The following is an 18439-nucleotide window of genomic DNA, read 5'->3' as shown; positions in this document are numbered from 1 at the left end:
TTTCTCATGTGAACATCTTCAGAGCCCAAGTTAAACAACTCCTCAGCAGATCATCGACAAACTCCCTTTCCTGGACTTTCTCCTGCTCAACTCCGTGTGAACAATGAAGACCCACATCTGTTAGCTCCTCATCTGCTGCCTTCCAGTGCCTATATTGCCAACCTGAGTCTTCCATTCAGCCCTCTCTTGGGCTGCAGATATCTCCTCTTCTAGGTCAAGACTTCCATCTTGGCTTCTGACAACCTCCCAACCCCTAAGGCATCTCCTACACATGTGTAATTTCATGAAGCTTTCTCTATTACCCCTAGTCAATTGCAATCCCTCCCTTTCCTAATGAGAATTTTCATTCTCTCAGATTAAAAAGGAAATCGCACACATTTGTTTTATGTCTCCTGTTGGCACACCTCATCCTTCTGGGTGGTGGTATCTTCTTCCCTGCCCCGAGGGGGGGAAAATGAAACTTCGATGAAGGATGGGCTGTTATGATTTTTTAAATCTTTATTAGGAAAAATTTCAAACATACACCAAGTAAACAGAAGGTGCTCTTTATCTCTGCCTCTCCTTTGGGACCCATCACAGGGTTCTGCATGCTGCAGAAGTAAATTTAAGTAATTAGGGCCTAAGGCAAATGGAGCTGTCTGCCTGCATATCTGATTCCACATCTCCCAGGTGGCTTAGCGTTTCCTCAGTAACATACACAAGCAAACACCTGTAGGCTTGCAGTCTACCCAGATGAAACTCAGGCACCAACTTTAGCATTCAGGGGACACGTGTATCCTTGAGGGTTAGTTTGAAGGATATAGAGAGAAACTTATGTGGTTAAGAATATTTTCTAAGAAAATTCAAGTCTGATCGAGTGTATCAGAAGTTTAGGTCTGTTCGCTACGTATTACTGAAGTCCCTTTTCTGCTATATTCTAGTAATCCCTGCAACCTCAGATTCTTATGTCTACTATTTCAGAATAATATTCTTTTAAACTTGAGCCTACTTACCCATTAACTTTCATGTTGTCATTCTCTCCTACTGTGTGTGTGTGTGTGTGTGTGTGTGTGTGTGTGTGTGTGTGTGTGTGTGTAGCAATGAAATCCTTAAAGTGAACAAGAATTCCAGAGTGATGGGTTACATATCCATGCTGTGTCATATGCAATTAACTCAAATGGACTGCACAGTCCATTATTCTGTTAGTGCATGGAAGATCAATAAATATGGGGAAAAAAGTCCACCCCAGCTCTCTACTTTCCCATCCGTTTCTGCTAGGGCTGAGCCGGATCATGCTACTCTGATGTGTACGCCACAGCTAAGGCAGGCAGGTGGTGCATAGACACCATTCAAACTTGGCCTATTCAGTCCCGGCTCCTCTAATGCTTCATTCATGCATAGCAAAACACCATCTGGTCCTATTTTGCCTCCAGCAATCACAGCTGACCAAAAAACGATAATAACAGCTGTTGCAAAACAAAAGCCAAACAAAGAGGGTGGGTGAGGGGGAGGAAAGGTTAGATTGAAGTCCGGAGCTGAAAATGCTCTGTGAACTGAGAGCCGGGAAGAGACCATTCAGATGTCCGGAGCCCGCTGAGTGGACTGCGGAGGACTCCTACTTAAACTTGAGATATTAATCCATCTGTCTCGAAAGCCTTCAGACCGCCGTCAGGTGGTAATATATTGCAGAAATTATGCTGCACGAAGGTATTTAAGTTTCTGTTCTTTGAGTCAGGAACTAATGACCCCGTGTCAGCTGAAAATGAAAAGTCCTTATGCTCTTTCATCAGACAGGGCATACAGGTGAACACAGAAAGGGAACTCCCTTAGCTGCAGTAATAAAATACTGTCCTCACAGCAGGGTGGAGGGCACCAAGGTGTGTGTGATGGAGAAGGGGTGTGGGGAGCGTCTTAATGTCTGTGGATCAATTTAAGAGTCTACTCAATCAGGTCCCATGCTTCTCACACAGGCTTTCATTATCTGGATTTATTTCTGATCTCCTAAAGAAAGAATACCGAAAACCTTACTTCAACTCAAGAGACAGAAACCAGTCACTCATGTCAACGTTTTGAGAATCCCGATTAAAAACAACTTGGTAACAAGAGTGGGGTACTCATTACAGAATTCAAATCTTTTGATGTTTTATATATATGGGTTTGCCTGGTAGTTAATTTTTATAATTGTAGAAATTATCTTATTCTTCCCCTGGACTTGACCAAGAAGTAGCTTTATATAATTTGATGAAATGTGATAAAAATCTAAGATTAAAAAACAAAACCAAACAAAACAAATAAAACCCCAAACCCTCCTGTAATGGCTGTGACAGCACCAGCCTGTAACTGCAAACAGTTGTAAACAGGCTTCACTTGCAATTAAGCCTCATCACTAGTGACATTTTTTTCCCCAGCAATACTTCATGGGTTTTCAAAATGACAATTACAGAACTAAGACACAATTACTGTCACATGTAGTTTAGCAATTACTGTTGAAGACATTTGTCTAAAGGTCCCACAACAGAATATCAAATGGTTTTTATTGCTATGTAATGCGGGTTTCCATTCACAAAGACCCTTTGAGCACAGGCTTGGCTCCCGATGGGTCTGCTGCAGGCAGATCACTGCCTTGGGGAGCACAATTGGCCCCTTGTAGATGTATGTGCTTAGACGTCTTCCTAAGACCTTTTGAACACTGATACCTGTCAACTAATACATCTTATGAAAAGCTTCAATTTAGACATAAATTTCTCTACAGCAAGAAAGCTATAAATTTATAATTAGAATCTCTCGCTGTTCAATATTTGTACATAATACAGAGTATGAGAGGATTATGAAATATTGAAAGCAAAATTCATTATTCATAACCCACAACATAAAGTAAATATTCTTTGAAGTACAACAACTTCGAGGACTCCGTATTCTATCATTTTTGGACGTCTTGCCCACAGTAGCAATGGCCGCTGCCATGCTCGCCACGATGGCGTTCCTTTCAGATTAGGATTCCAGTCAGGCTTGACACTTGCTGGTTTTAATTTTCATTTTATCATAAGCAGTTTAAGACTGTTGCCAGTGGTAATTTGCAATTTTTATCAAGACCTCTTCATTACAGCTTCTGACAGGACAGATGCTGTAATTAATCATGCAAGACAACTGGGGATCATCGTCACACAGCTCTCAAAGAGAAGCCACCACAGAGCAGACAAGAAGGGGGGAAATGGGCACCGAAATTCTAATTCTGCCCTCAAAATCAGGATTCACCATTTATTTAGGATCTGAACAGAAGACAACTGCATTTTGCCTTACATAAATATATCTGTAGCATATCTGTATTTTATTTGTAAATTATCTGTATCAAATTTATATCTTAACAAAAAGATAATTACAAAAAAAATTTTTCCCATCTTTTTTCTGGGCCCTGGGGTTTGGCTGTAAAATCCAAATTCTTGGTCATCAAGACAGCGCTCCCAGATGAAAATGGCGGATACTGCTCAGCCCAGACAGGGTTGGCCAAGCGCCATGTTCCCCGACTTAACGTATTCAAGGGACTAAAAATAAAATTTGACATTCCATTTTATTTGAAAAGTAAACAGTGTCCTTGCTGTTGCATCAAAATACAGTCCACAGATTTTACTGAAATGTGTTTATTCTATAGCAAGATAAAAGCATTTTGTTTTAGTTAAGCAAAATACAAACAACTTAATTGCTGCTATCATAACTCATAAAAAAGTATAAAACAGCGTAAAAACACAATAAGCAAGGTAGCAATGGATGGTTCATGTCACCAGTGTTTACGTTAAAGCCTCGTTTAGGAAAACTTTACAACACATGATATGAAAACTTACAACTTGGAAAGAAAATATTTACATTGATTATTTCAGATGTAGTGTGCCTTTTAAATATTCAATATTCTACCGGTATTACATCATAATAAAAACTCTTGCTTTTTTCTTTTTTTTAAATCTTAACTTTCGTAATAACTGTTTTCATTTAAGTGCATTTCCCTTTTAAAAATACAGTGTTTTTATTTTTCCAAACTCGTCACTCAAAACACGTAATATAGTATTCACATTTCTTCTAATTGGAATGAACATAATGGGCTAACAGTGGCCATAGATATTGTCACAACATATACCATGGTTTGATTCGGAAAAGTCATGGATACAAAGTAGAAGTAAATAAATCAATAATTGAATCTAATCACTTGCATTTTTTTTTTCTGGAGAGATTTAGAAAAAAAATAAGAGCTTTGGCAAAAGTCTGTGATTTACATTATTTTTTTTCATGACAAAAAAATGCCATCAACTATTCACATCATACAAATGTTTGTATGAAACTGGATCTTCATATTTCAGGTAGTTACAACTGTGCTTTGTACTTAGTTATTTATTTTAGGGCTTCAGAAGTTCAAAACAGCCTGGAAGTGTGGTTCATTCACTTCTGGAGAAATAAGGCCATCTTTTTTTTTTTTTTCTATGACTCGGAAAGGCCAGTTTATAGTCATCAGTATGTCCCAGGATTCATTGAACGGGTTGATTCACATATTGTAGGTATAGCCTGAATAAATAAAAAAGGCAGCACATGACAGAGCGCAGCTTTCTTGTTTAAAAACAAAGTGATGTATAGTCGGCTAAAAGACGCTTCCCAGCTACTCTGCAGTTCTTATTGCCTATCTAATAGACACTTGAGGGGATCTTTTGATCTGTTACACATTTCTGCATAACCAGAGTCAACTTGCAAGTTCCAATCCATACGCCTTCCCTCCTATGCCTCACTCAGCTCCACGTGCCTCTCGCACCTTAGAAAATACTGACCTGCGGTAATACTTGAGTCTGTGTCTGCGATTGGATTTGAGGCTGGTGCTGCTGAGAGGCTGGCTGGGGGCTGCCAATGGCGGGGAGGGGGGACGTGATCTGTGAGGTGACGGGCGAGTGCTGCCGGGGAGAAGGCTGAGACTGGTGCTGCATGTGCTGCAGTTGCTGCAGCTGGAGATGCTGCTGCAGCTGCTGCTGCAGCTGCTGTTGGCTGAGCTGCTGCTGGAGATGTTGCTGCTGCTGCTGCTGCAGGTGCTGCTGCATGTGGTGCTGAAAATGCTGCTGCTGCATCTGCTGCTGGATTTGCTGATGCATTTGGTGCTGCTGCAACTGCTGCTGCTGCATCTGCTGCATCTGCTGCTGCTGCTGCTGTTGCTGCTGCAGCTGCATCTGATGCTGCTGGGTTTGCACCGAGGGGCTCACCTGGGTGGAGGTGGCCGAGCCAACCATGGTCGCCCCCATGGAGCTCATCAGTGGAGCGCCAATGTTCGAGGGCATGTTGGCGGCAATGGTGACTGATGTGACAATCTGGCTCATGGGTAGTCTCATGGTTAAGGGTTTGGGGGCAATCGACCTAGGGAGCGACTGTGGGAGAGTCTGAGGTGAGGCTGGGACTGTCCCATGTTGAGACAGCGATGTGTTCAGAAGGAGGGAGGATGCCAGGTTGGTTGATGCCAGAGTCTGCTGGACAGAACGGATGGTCTGGGCTTCTGCGGACTCAGCAGCAGCCTGCACACAGAGGGATAAAGTGCCAGAATGTTACAGTCTATAAATATAAACTATAAACTGACTCAAAAACTATCCACCGTCATTCATAGTTCCCCATCTCCAAGGCCTCTGCCACGTTGACTGTCAAGCACTTCCTGAAGGCAAAGTCAAATCTGCTCTACTCCACTGTGAGTCTGGTGGGTGTGATGCCTTTGCTTGGTCACTGGGATGGGGTGACAGTGAAGATGTCCCAGCTCCATGCTGATGCCCTCAGAGATGGTCTACCACCCTTCCACTCACTCTATCTAGAGCCATCACAGAAAGATAGATCCGTGGCCCTGGCCCACTCAGCATCCAGTCTACTGTCCTCATCCAACTGCAAGTGTGCAATGCCTTCAATCAGACAGAAGAACAGCGTCCATCTGAAGGGCCAGCCAGCTACCTGGCTCTCTGAGATAAAGCTTATCTTTGTATGCTTCTGGGTTTTGTTGTTGGTTGTTACACAGCATTAACTGGGATCAAACATAGCTGACATACATTTTAAAAGCAATAATTCTTCACTTTAACCACTCCAATCTCCCTTGTGAAGCAACACATACTGAAAGACAATGGCTTACAGCCCTACCAGTGCAAATCTTCAGATCTTTGAGACTGTCTATTCATTTATCTCTTCTCTTCTATAGCATGGCACGATGCAGTACCATGTAGAGACGCTATGGTATGAAGATTCATTCAGGCACTATGCATTCAGATCTGTCTCTGGTTCTTGGGGAGTTAACAAGATGCCACCAGAAACCCGAACCACTAAAAAATGTCAAAACTCCATTTGCCTAACTACCTCAGTGACCACTCAAATAGAAGAAAACTAACTACATTCTTCAAAGACACAAAATGGAAGCAACTCAAACTTGAGGAGTTTCAGGTTTAACAACCATTTTCAAAGGCCCCTAGACTTTATCGTTGTAGTCACAGATAAAGAGAGACCATTGAAATGTCATACAATGCGATAACTCATTAAATAGTGTTGATAGATCTATTCCATTTTGTACCCAAACACAATTCTTCAAAAATAATTTCTTTAACACGTGCAAAAGTGGTTGGAATATTTCACCTTAATGAAACGCTCACCCTTTATTTTTCATAAAATCATTTTTCCTACTTTGTTTGCTTGACTGTTTTTGGTGATGCTGGTGGAACCCAGGGTTCCCTGCATGCTAGACAAGGACAACTACCACTGAGCTTTCTTCCCATCCTTCGGAGTTCTTCTTTGTGTTGGGAGGTCAGCAAAGAAGACCATAGTACAATCAAGTATCTTGAGACATATTTAGTGATTTTAAATATTTACTTCTGAGTTTCTGAGTTTTTGTGACTCAGATTTATAAAACTCTCCTACTGGGGGGAACTTGAAAATAGCCTCATATAGAGTCACCCAGTGTAGCTGGTGGCTCTGGTCAGACCTTTGTTAAGCTCCATTCTTGTAGGGCAGCGCTCTCTTGTATGAAACCCCAATGTGACTGAATGCTACTGGAGGGCCCTTCTAAAGGCTTAGGGTAGACAGCACTGTAAACGTGCACACTTATCCTTAGAAATTGTTAGAGGACTCATAAAATACACACTGTTTCATAATATATCTTCATGTACTCTATGTTTTTAAGAATCACCAGGCTAGTTTTAAGGAAGAAACTATATCGGAAACTGTTGGCACTGGCCCATGGTACCAGGGGGCTTTAAGATGGAATTTCAGAGGTAAATGAAGCTGGGCTGGTGACTGTGGAGGTGCCTGCCATATTTACTTACTGAAAAACTAATTGTAAGTCTCTGTTAACTTCTTTGAGGATTTATATTCAGAGGACAGTAGAGTTACAGCTTGAGCTGGGAGTTCTGGGCTCTGCACACAGAGAAGCACGTTATCTGGAGTAGGATTCAAATCTACTACTCTTCTCTTTCACTGTGGCTCGCACAGTTGAAGACTAAGATCTTTGGCCTCCAACATCTCACTGACCAAATTCTTTTAGTTACTCTAACAGGATTTTGTTTTCAATTATCCTTATAACGAAGGCAAGTCTGGGACTCTTCAACTCATCATCTCTTTAACTTGTGGACTACCACAAAGAGCCGTTCTTCAGAAGAGTGGCAAGTAGCCACCCTGTGCCATTGGATGCTGCTGGGTCCTGGCTGAAATTCTTCTGATCATGTACCTCAACTGAGACTGTAGTCCCTCCCAACTATCTGAAAATAAATCCAACTGCATAAAGTACATTTGGAAAGAGTTTGGGATCCTGACTCTAGTCACAATATTTTAAATTATCCCTTCTAAATCAAGCACAGACTGGAAGGTCTTAGTTGTGGTACTTGGTTCAAATTCAAATGTGGTCAGTTGCTCACACGGTCACACACAGAGGTCACCTGTGCTTGCCTTTGGGTAAACCAATGACAAACTGGTCCACCTGAGAAGCCTACACTACCACTCTCCCTACTATTGCCAACCTATTAATCAACTACACCTTTGGGTAGTTGTATACACCACAATGCCCATAGCCCACATAGCCCACTTTCCATCCACTGCCCATCTGAGTTCAGACTCGGTGTATTTTCCAGTACGCATCTTCCAGACTTTCAGAAAAGAGGTTTTGCTATTGACCCGATAAATGTTATCTCTCTCTAATGAGGTAGGAAGTATCCTGAGAACGGGAGGCCCTCTGTTGACCCGACGCAGAACCGCTGCCTGTGGTGGCTCGCCATACAAAGAAGAAACAACTCAGGGGATCGAGAGAAGAAAGGGGGAAAGGCCTTTCAGTGGAGCTTGGAGGCTCTATGTACTTGAGATAATGATGATAAAATAGAATCGACCTCTCGGAAAAGATGAGTCTGGAACAAAAAAAACCCTGCTCATCCAAAGCCAGTCCAATTTCCAGAAAAGCAAACCCCCTCAGTAGCTAAATGGTAAACTAACAGTGTAAGATTGTATGTCTGGTGGTGGGACTCAGGGGTGGAATGTTTGTTTAGTATCTGTGGGGCTTTGGTTTAATCCCTAGGACTGCCAGTAGATAGTCAGACAGACAGACAGACAGAGAGACAGGGAAGGAGAGAGGGAGGGAAGGAGGGAGGAAGGGAGGGAGGGAGGGAGGGAGGGAGGGTACACATTACTTTTGGATTGATGTAATAATGATCTAGAGCAGAGCTACTCTGAGATATTAATGCCTTTTAGAACACATCACTGTACATTCTATGCATAATGTATATATACATTGTATCTTAGTACGAGGAACATGATTTTATTTTAAATAATCATGAGGCTTATTTATTCATATGATGAGAAACAATTGGACGAAATGCACCACTGTCGATTACAATAAGGTAAGTACTAGATAATGTATGGTATGTTCAAAAGCGCCCGACAAACACACCTCCGGTTTCAAACTGAAGACGTTAACCCAGATCCAACTCCCCACCCAGGGAAAGAACAACAGGCTATTTAAAATGTATCTATATGGCTACAAACACAGATGGAACAGCAAGCCCATCGTTAGCAACCTTAGCAGCATACTGGAGCCCCTAGTGTTCACTCTGTCAGGTGGGAGTTTCTAGTGGAAAGCTCTTAGGGAGCCGCTTGCTCTGTTTCCCTGTACAAGGACCGCTCCCGCACTTCAGCAGGCTTACCTTAGAAACGAGGCTGGCCCGGTAGGCAGCCAGGGCCTTCAAGTATTCTTTCTTGGCAGCTTCTGTTTTCCTTTTATATACCTATTAAAATAAGACCACAATTAGCACCACCCTCAGGCTATAAATTCTTAGCTATAAACCTGCTGCACAAATTAGGTCACATAAACAGAGCTCACCTAAAACCTCATCTCTCAGCTTTGATTTTCAAGGGTTTTACACACACACACACACACACACACACACACACTCCCTGCCCACTAACACCCAAGCCCAGTGTTGATGATATTTGATGATCAAAAGGGAGAATGATCTCAGGTTGTCACCGAAGAAGGCCTCTTGCTAACCAGCCAACAAGCACTGAGTACCATTCTCCAAATGGCTTAAAGTCTAATGAGGACAAAGTTTCTCCATCCGTGTCAACTTTCCCTTACATGCCCTCCTACACTGCACCAAATCAGAGCTTTAAAGTCAAACTAGAGGGGCTGAGGAGATGATGACTCAGCAGGTGAAGGTGTTGGCCGCTGTGTCTTAGTACCAGAGCCCAATCCCTGGAAGCCACGTGCCAGAACAGACTCCTGAAAGCTGACCTCTACCACTACATACATGACTCGGACAGGCACAGGCATAGTGGCCCCAGGATACAAAACAAACAAACAAACAAATAAATAAATGTTTTTTTTTTTAATTAGACAAAAGAGAAAAGATGGAGGCTTCTCAATCTTGGGCTTCTCTTGGAGCGAAAGGAGAAGCAAACATCATAAAAAATAAAAGATGGGAGAGTGCCACACTGACGTCAAGGACTTACATAAGCACTGGTGCATTACATAAGATTTGGGCTTCGTTTTTCTTAAAATTCTTAAATCTTAAATGATGGCTGGCTATTAGAACAAAGTCAAACTCTCCCTCTCCAAATCTGTTAAGTCTGTGCTAGTAGTTTCCTAGTTCCTTAGAATTCCATTTGGGGACAGACATGGGGTGGGGTACATGGTAATAAGCTCACGGCAAGCAAACAGGCACATTCAATGGCTGCACCATACTGCTGAACAAACCCAGGGAGTGAGTTTATGATGTGCATTTCTCCATGCCCCCCCCAAAGCCATTATTCTGTTTCATCATGGGTAGGAGTCTGGTTCTCCCACAGATACATAAAACTTCTTTTAAAGGTAATTGGAGTTTTATGCAGGCAGGAAGGACCAACCCCAAAGGACCCCCATTCTTCCCTTCGTTTGTGCTGAGTAATTGAAGAGGGAGCAGGCCCCTGAGGAAGTATCTCCCACCAGCATGGCGAATCTCTGAATACCTCTCACACTACCTAGCTTTAAAATGAACTTGGAATAAAATTTCAAATGCCCAGTGACAGTAATGAGACACGCAGAGGCAGCTTCAAAGTTTGAAAACGCACCAGGATAGCAGAAGAGTTCAGAAAGATGATCAATGGAAAAGCAAGCAAGACGGACCTAATCCCTTTGTAGGGTCCTTTCTGAACAAAGGGTGAAAATTCCACATTATTTAAAATGAAAAGATTATCATCAAAAGTTTATGCTTGAAGGCTGCTGGCCGGATTTCTTCCAAGTCTCCTGTGAATGGGTTCTGAACATGTACCCCTAAGTTGACTAAAAATCAATACAAGTAGAGTTGTTTGGATTTATTTGTGTGTGTTTTAATTCCATAGCTTAGACAGGATTTCTTAAGAAGCAATCATATTAGATGTAAGGAATATCCCAGTAGCTTTTAAATACATGCCCATGACAGATGCGTGTCTTACCTGCTTTTGCTCCTCTCCAAGGCTGTCCCACATTGATGCTACAATTTTTGAGACCTCTCCAAAGGTTGCATTGGGGTTTTGACCTTTAATTGCAGCCTGTGTATCTCTGAAAAACAGGGCATATGCTGACACTGGCTTCTGAGGCTCATTGGGATCTTTCTTTTTCTTTTTCTTTGGAGTCTTAGGCTTCTTGCCAGAATCTGGGGCTGTTCTTTTCTCTCCAATGGCCTGCAAAGCAGGAAGAAAATTCACTGCCTAGAATGAACTTGCAGAAATGCAGCAAGACCTTCTCCAAGACACAGTTGCTCTTTGAAGGTTTTGTTAAGCATCATCAACAGATGAATTACCACCAAAGGCGGGGGAGGGGCGCACTTGCTTAGAGTTAACTGGACAGCAGAGATTAGCATTTAGAACACTGATTAATGAGACCAGGAAGTAGCTTCAATATATTCACAACATATGCTTTCCGTGGCAATTATGAGTAATGAAAGCCTGAACACTCTGTACCAGGCCACGCTATCTATGTACAATGCAACACACACACACACACACACACACACAAAGAGCAAGACAGTTCACAGTGAGATGGTTTAGAAGGAAAACCTAATCACATTTTGGATGTAGATCATATTAGCATATTTTAAACAAGGCCCCCTGCCCTAGTTACATGCCATCTGTATGACTGGTCAGAATTGATTTTTGTATCGCTGATTTTTTTTCCCTTTTACAAGAAGGCTGCTCTGCTAATGAGCCTCTGGAAGTGCAAATAGAAATTAGCTGTAATCACTACACTTGCACAATAAAGGAAAGGTCATCTTTATTTTCTAAAATAATAACTTTCTAAAGGACACGATAACTAGAAATATAAAAATGTCAAAACCACTTTAACTAGAGATAGAAAAGAAATGAACACTCATCGTAACACTAATAGCCTGTAAAAGAACACAAGTTGCTACTTAAAACCACCAAGACTAACAGGAAAGCTAAGAGTAAGTAACCCTGAATGCACAGCACTACACGGAGACAGGTTCAAAGCGCAGACTCTCAAGTCAGAACCCTCCATAAGTAGTGGGAAGAGATCCAAATCTACACACTTCCTCCTCACATGCTGATGTTGCCTGCTATTTATTCACTAGTTTGTTTATTTTTATGTGTATGTGTATGTGTATTTTGCCTGCATGTCTGTTTATACACCACATGTATGCACTGCACATGGGAGTCAGAAGAGGGCGTCGGATCCTCTGGAACTGGAGTTACAAAAGGTTAGAAGCAGCCATGTGGGTGCTGAGAACCAAACCTCAGTCCTCTGCAAGAACAGCAAGTGCTCTTGATCACCGAGCCTTCTCCACAGACCTGATGACCTGATTCTTACTGACTATGTCCTGGAGATATTCATCCAAGAAGGAAGGCAAATGACTCACCCACCTCCGCTTTCTCTGACCTAGGTTACAGTGTAAGTACCTTGAAGATTTTTCTTTTCTCTGTGGCTATCTTTAACAAGAAACCCCAAGTGTTTGAGACCATATCTCTTTGAAAGCCAGATTAGGGCCCGACGAACAATAATTGATTCAAATTTGGATCAATTTGGATTTTTACGAACTTGATCCTTAATTCAAATATTACTAGAGTTTTAAAACTTTCTAAATGAGAGGCAATTGGAATTTAATCCAGTTGCTAAAAATTCTTAGGGAAGAACATAATAAGCAGTAACCTTTCCTGGAGGACGTTACATATTTCAATCTTTGACAAGCACTGTATGCCTTCTAGTTTGTACTGTTTGGGTTGACAGCCACATCTACAAAGTATATAAATGGACTTCATTTCCTTTCCTTCTCAAAGACCAGTCTTTAGAATTCACACAGTTAATTTGGTAATTCTGTAGACCCCATAGCCTTCACTTTTTTCTCTAAATTTTCAGAGTGAGCACGACTTGTTTAATTCTATCCAATGCCTGAAACCTGAATGGGGAACCAGACCCCTCTTTCTGTAAAGCTATAGTCACAGTCACATGTCCCCAAGTTCTGAGGCCTCTCTTGGCAAAATACAGTTTGTCCTGACCACCATCATTTTTTAACACTTAACTAGAAATGAAGGATCCCAGAGTTTAAACAACAGATCAGAATGCATTCTCTAAAACAAACAAACAAAAAACTGCAATATGTTTCACAGTTGACTCCAAAGGGTTGAGAAGGCAAGAAAAGGCTGGAAAGAGGTAAAGTTCATGTTAATCCTCCTTTACAGATAATTGGCTCTAAAGGTAACAGATAAGTCTTCACATAAACCTAAACCCTCTGTTAAAATGGAGTAAAGGCAGGATGGGATCATCTGGACAGTTGCTGTTTGACAGGGGACCTTAGTGTGCGTGAGTGGCGGGAAGGATCACAACTGGATGAAAAGGCATAGCTGACTAAGTAGCCACGACCTGTGCAATATTGTACTTCCTCTCCCTCTCCCCTCCTCCCTTCTCTGTTTCCCTCTCTGTCTCCCTCTCTGTCTCCCCTTCCTCTCCTCTCTCCCCTTCTCCCTTCCCTCTCCCTTCCACTTTCCCTTTCCCTCTCATCTTCCAGTGGTGCTGGGGATTGAATTCAAAGCTTTGCACACAGTAGAAATGCTCCCAACCACTTAACACCAGGACAGCTTCTTAGAAACCTTTGCACCAAGAAAACCAAGAAAACTGACAAGCACAGAACAGGTCCAAAATGCACCATTACTAGAAGTATAATGAGTAAGTGTGTATCATCACAATGTTCATTTTCATTAAAGTTATCCACTTGGTCATTCAGGAAAGTCACATCTGCAATCTATGTACACTCAAAAGTATATTCTACATGACAAAAGCAAAGACATAGAATAATTCAAATCCACCAAGTGGCCATCATTGAGATAGAACCCTACTGAAGTGTGATCACTCAACAAGATGGGTGGAACTTGCTCATATCAACAACAGCACAAGAGCCTTTAGAATTTTGCAAGTGTCTAGAATATTTGGAAACTGATTGTAGGCCCTTTCATTTGCAGAGTGGAACAGTAAAGTCAAAAAAGACTTAATGGGTGCGCCTAAGGTCTTCTAGCTCATAGAGACCTGGCCTCTTACCCTAGTCTTTTGTTTCATTACACTTACACCAAAAATTGTGTGTGAACAAAAGAAATAAAAACTTAAATCACCATCAACTGAAAGGTGTCTCCAGATCTCTGAAGAAAAGAAGGTGATCCCCCAAATGCAAATTCTAGCTTGAGCAAGGAGTGTCCCAGCCATCAGCTTGGCTCCATACTAAGCCATCAATAACTTACTCTGCTTGCTTCATCAGCATCCTCTTCGTTGATAGAGCTAGAAGGGGAGGGAGTGGCTGATTTGCTTGCTGGAGGTGAAGGAGATGTATGGGGCACACTGGCTCCTCCCAGATTCAAGCCCAACTGTGCACTGAGCTGAGACTGGTTGATGGTGGTCAGTTGGGCAGGAGGCATGATCCCAGATCGAGCAGCATCCGTCATATGGACAATTGACCTCATGACCAAGGAGGGATCCTGGCGGTACTGTGACACTTGTGTGTGGCTCTGATCCTACAAAGATAAGAGTGAGGGAGAAGGGAGTTTAGTTTTCCAAATACCGACAAACTTGCAAGGTCAGCAACCCTGCAGGCAAGTCAGACCCATCTGTAGCTTTGTCGAGACATTTAGATGCAAGTTACAAAGATGGAAGGCCAGAGCACAAAATGCAAAGATGCAAATCAGCTCTCTTGCTAGAGGATAATTTTTGGATGACTTCTGTACAAAGACAATTGACCAAAGAGACTACACTTTAGAGGTTCTCCAATGAGTCTATGCCCTTCTCATACGCAGCACTGATTCTGTGACCCACTGTGTAGAGGAGGGCCCATACTCCAGTGAACCCTTACAAAAAGGCACATTCCCAGCAGAGAGTGACCAGAGAGACCTGGATCTGTGGCTTCACAGAGGAGAATCTGTTTGCTTTAGATAATCTTTTCCATGTAGTCCAGTGTTAAGCAGGCTCATCATAATTCTGAATTTACACTCCCAAGGGCATCTGGAAGTCATTCAATGTCTTGGCTCCCACACCAGTGCTTCCAATTAAACCCACTTTGTTTTCGTTTTCTTTTGCTGAGCCCACCGTGGTTTAATGTCATAATACTTCTAAAAATATTCCAGAATAGCAGGTGGGGATTTCCCCATCAGCATTATTTCTGTGAAAATTATTTCCCTGACTTCAGAAGTAGCCTTCCCTGCTTGGGGAGTCCCATGACGCCATTAAGGCGATTGCTGCCTTTTTCTCTTTGCTTCCCTTTTAAAGACCAAAGAAGGCAAAATAAAGGCATGCATTTCTTGCAGACTTGTCCTTTGGAGTTAAGTGTGATCTTACTAAACTCTAATTATTTTGACCCCCCCCCCCCCCAGAGACCTAGAATCTCATTTTTATACAAAGTTAAGGATTCTTTACTGTTCTTCTCTGGAGTCTTTCTGGTAAGGGTTTTTCTTCCCGTTTAAAGAAGCAGGAGGTCGTCGAAAACTACATTGAACATTTGGTTTCTCAATTGCATGTTCTCCCTGTTACTGAACAAGAAGCTATGTCAACGAACAGTGGCTGCGTAAACGATGACCTCACCAGACTACAAAGTGCGTTGGCAAGCTTTTAAGACAGCGAGTAAGATGGGCGTGCACTGATCTATGGCTGGGTTTCTCAGCCTTGGTTTGGCGGATGGCTGGACCAGGTAACTGGAGGTGTGCACACCCAGGTCCTCTGGGTTCTGTGGTACTTCCATAGCATCCTCGGCTGCCACCCACTAGAAATGATGAGCTTCCCTCCCCTCTAGAAATGGTTTCAGGGACAAAATCACTTCCACATAGTGACTACTAAGCCAGAGTGACATCTAAGACTGGAGAAGGTAAGTTGGGGTGTAACTGTAGAACAAAGTCTATTTTTATCTTTTACAAAGAGACCCCACTATCAGAGATGGTCACATCACAAGAGATGGGATTAGAAGAAGGAGAAGGTTCAAACTTCTTCAAAGAAATATAAAATAAATGCATAACTATAAAACACAACAGACAAACAGAACACGTGAGAACTAAATCTGGACTCAGAAATTAAACAGAACAGAAGGTAGCACAAAATGGTTAAATCAAAATAAATGCTGGATTTAATCTGTTTGTTTCTTCTGTTTTGTTGTTTTGATTGAAACAAGGCCTCATGTAGCTCAGGCTGGCCTTACATTCACTACATAGCCAAGGCTGACCCTGAACTCTTGATTTTGAATCTCAAAATCACCTCAAAATCACTATGTAGCCACTAGTCTTGAATGCCTAATCCTTTTTTACTCAGTCTTCAAAATGTTGGGGTGACAGGACATCTCCTCCCCCTCACAAGCCCTGAGCTATTGTCCAGTCTTCCATGTTCTTCTGAGGTTCCAGCATTACTCACTTGCTCTTCGAATGATGGGTACCCTGCACATACATCTTTCCTGGGATGCTTTCTAAATCTTTTCAGACTTGCCTCTGGAAGTTTTACAGTTGTTCTCAAGCAACTTTTGGATGGATTCTGATTGAGCACTAATGTCTTAGTTAACTGGTATCGCCATGTTGGACTAATATTATCTAAGTCTGGCTTATGCAATTTTATCCTCCACAGAGGAGACACTTGATTCCCATTGTTCCAATGCGTGTGAAAATCAGCCCAGATATATACTTATTGAGTGGCCCCCAAACACAGCATTTTCGATGGCTTCTTATCAGCAAAGTGATGGCTAAGAACCAAGCCCTCCCAGCAGAGGCCATCTGCCACTCATATCTTTATTGTGGAGCTGGCTGCTGGGGTTCACCTGTTGGAGGGCTGAAAGGGAGCCTGCCCTGGGTGTTTTCTGGGTGCCAGGATGTGGGCTAAACTCAGCATGTGTTCCTAACTTAACCCCCTAGGACTACTGTTGGACTATTGGCACTATTACTGTATTAACCCTTAGACAGACACGAATGAATCCCTTGACCTCTAGTCACTCACTAGTGACTCTTGCTCAAAGCAAAATGGTTCTCTAATGAGTCATGGCGCCCAACAGATACCTGGTGGCAGCAGGAAGAGAAGAGAATGGGTCTGGACTCTCCACCCCCACCATCCATTTTAACAACATCATCTTCATTCCCATTTGTTTTCTAAACTGAGTTTTCTCATTATGTTTCATTTAAAAGAGACAGATTTCTTTTGCAATTGGGGAATTACGGTGAAGAATATTGGTGGGGAATCTAAGGCTTTGCCAAAATGTTAATAACCCAAGAGGTTATTGGCCCGCTTCCCCCCATTGGAGAAGATACCAAGAACCCCCTAGAATATATTCAAGGAAACTCCAACTTGCATTACCTACTTATCAGGATGTGTCAGCATTCCTCATGGCCCACAGTCACTCTACCACAGATTCTTACATTAGACGACTATCATATAAGAAGATTAGCAGTCAAAGTGTCTATAGACTCTATACTGCATAGGATATAGTATATAATGCACATACGATACATTGCATAGAGTCTATAGTATAGAGGTTTAAGCTTCAGTAGGGCCACCAATTATTAACAGCTGCACAGAAGAACTTGAGCCTAAATAGCTCTGTCATTTTCTATTTAAAACATAATCTTTAGAGGATGTCCAAGCTGGGACGGAGTGCCTGCCGTACTAGAGTGCTTGTCTACCAAAGCTGGGGTCCTGTTTCCAACCCTAGTGCCACAAATCAAATTGAACTTAGGACTTCCTTTTTTAATGTTAGTTCTTAAGCATTTAATTCTCAATCTCTTAAGACTCAGTCTTTGGAAACTAGAAAACCTTTTAGATATTTAACAGAAGTAAGGGTGGTGCATAATATTTACTGCATTAGAGCACAGGTCAGAAGAATTCCCATGTATTCCTCCAAATGAGCTCATAGCTTTTCCCACTAGGAATGAGATAGTAAGGAAAGACATAACTCCAAACAAAGTCCAAAGAAATATAACTTATTTTTATAAACCATTGTTCCCTATAACATTCGATCTTGGAAGACTTGTCAGTGGTCAATTTATACAGGTAGAATAAGTAGCGCATTCTAAGAGACTGCTATGAGTAACAAGATTTGAATGCTAGCAACCTTTGCAACACTTATTTGTCTATTTATTTGTCTGTTTAGTTTTATGTTGTGGTTCTGACTTCAGACCTAGGAGCTCACTCACACTAGACAAGAGCCCCACCAGCAAGGAATAGGTAATATTCGTTCAGCACTTGAGAAAAACTCATGTTATGGGACAAGGGCGATACATACACAAGTTGAGGGAGACAGCATGAAGCATGCTCACAGTGCTGGGGGCAAGGTTAGTGAGGAGAGGATAAACAGAACAGGAGAGGACAGGTGGCAATGGGTCATAATGGACAAGGTCAGGAGACGGCTGGACACTTCTCTGGCAAAGTGTCCCCCAGAGCTAAGGTACAAAAAGAGGCAGAAATCAATAGCCGGGGAAAGGAGCAGCACTCACCCAACAGAAGTGACCTGTG

General features: G+C 42.3%; 1 protein-coding gene across 2 annotated transcripts in view; it reads right to left on the bottom strand.

Annotated features, from left to right (window-relative positions):
• Positions 1-3504: 3504 nt before the first annotated feature.
• Positions 3505-18439, bottom strand: part of Tox3 (TOX high mobility group box family member 3) — a 101120-nt gene continuing 86185 nt past the window's right edge. For both annotated transcript variants that reach the window (XM_052167123.1, XM_052167124.1), the window contains exons 4-7: positions 14212-14481; positions 10921-11148; positions 9156-9236; positions 3505-5516 (exon numbers count right to left, since the gene is read on the bottom strand). In XM_052167123.1, coding sequence (XP_052023083.1) covers positions 4773-5516; positions 9156-9236; positions 10921-11148; positions 14212-14481 — 1323 coding nt within the window. In that variant the 3' untranslated portion in view covers positions 3505-4772. The remainder of the gene's footprint in view (positions 5517-9155; positions 9237-10920; positions 11149-14211; positions 14482-18439) is intronic.

The sequence above is a fragment of the Apodemus sylvaticus genome, chromosome 21 (genome assembly GCF_947179515.1).
Source record: "Apodemus sylvaticus chromosome 21, mApoSyl1.1, whole genome shotgun sequence".
NCBI classification, from domain to species: Eukaryota; Metazoa; Chordata; class Mammalia; order Rodentia; family Muridae; genus Apodemus; species Apodemus sylvaticus.
This window is presented reverse-complemented; position numbering and strand designations above follow the sequence as displayed.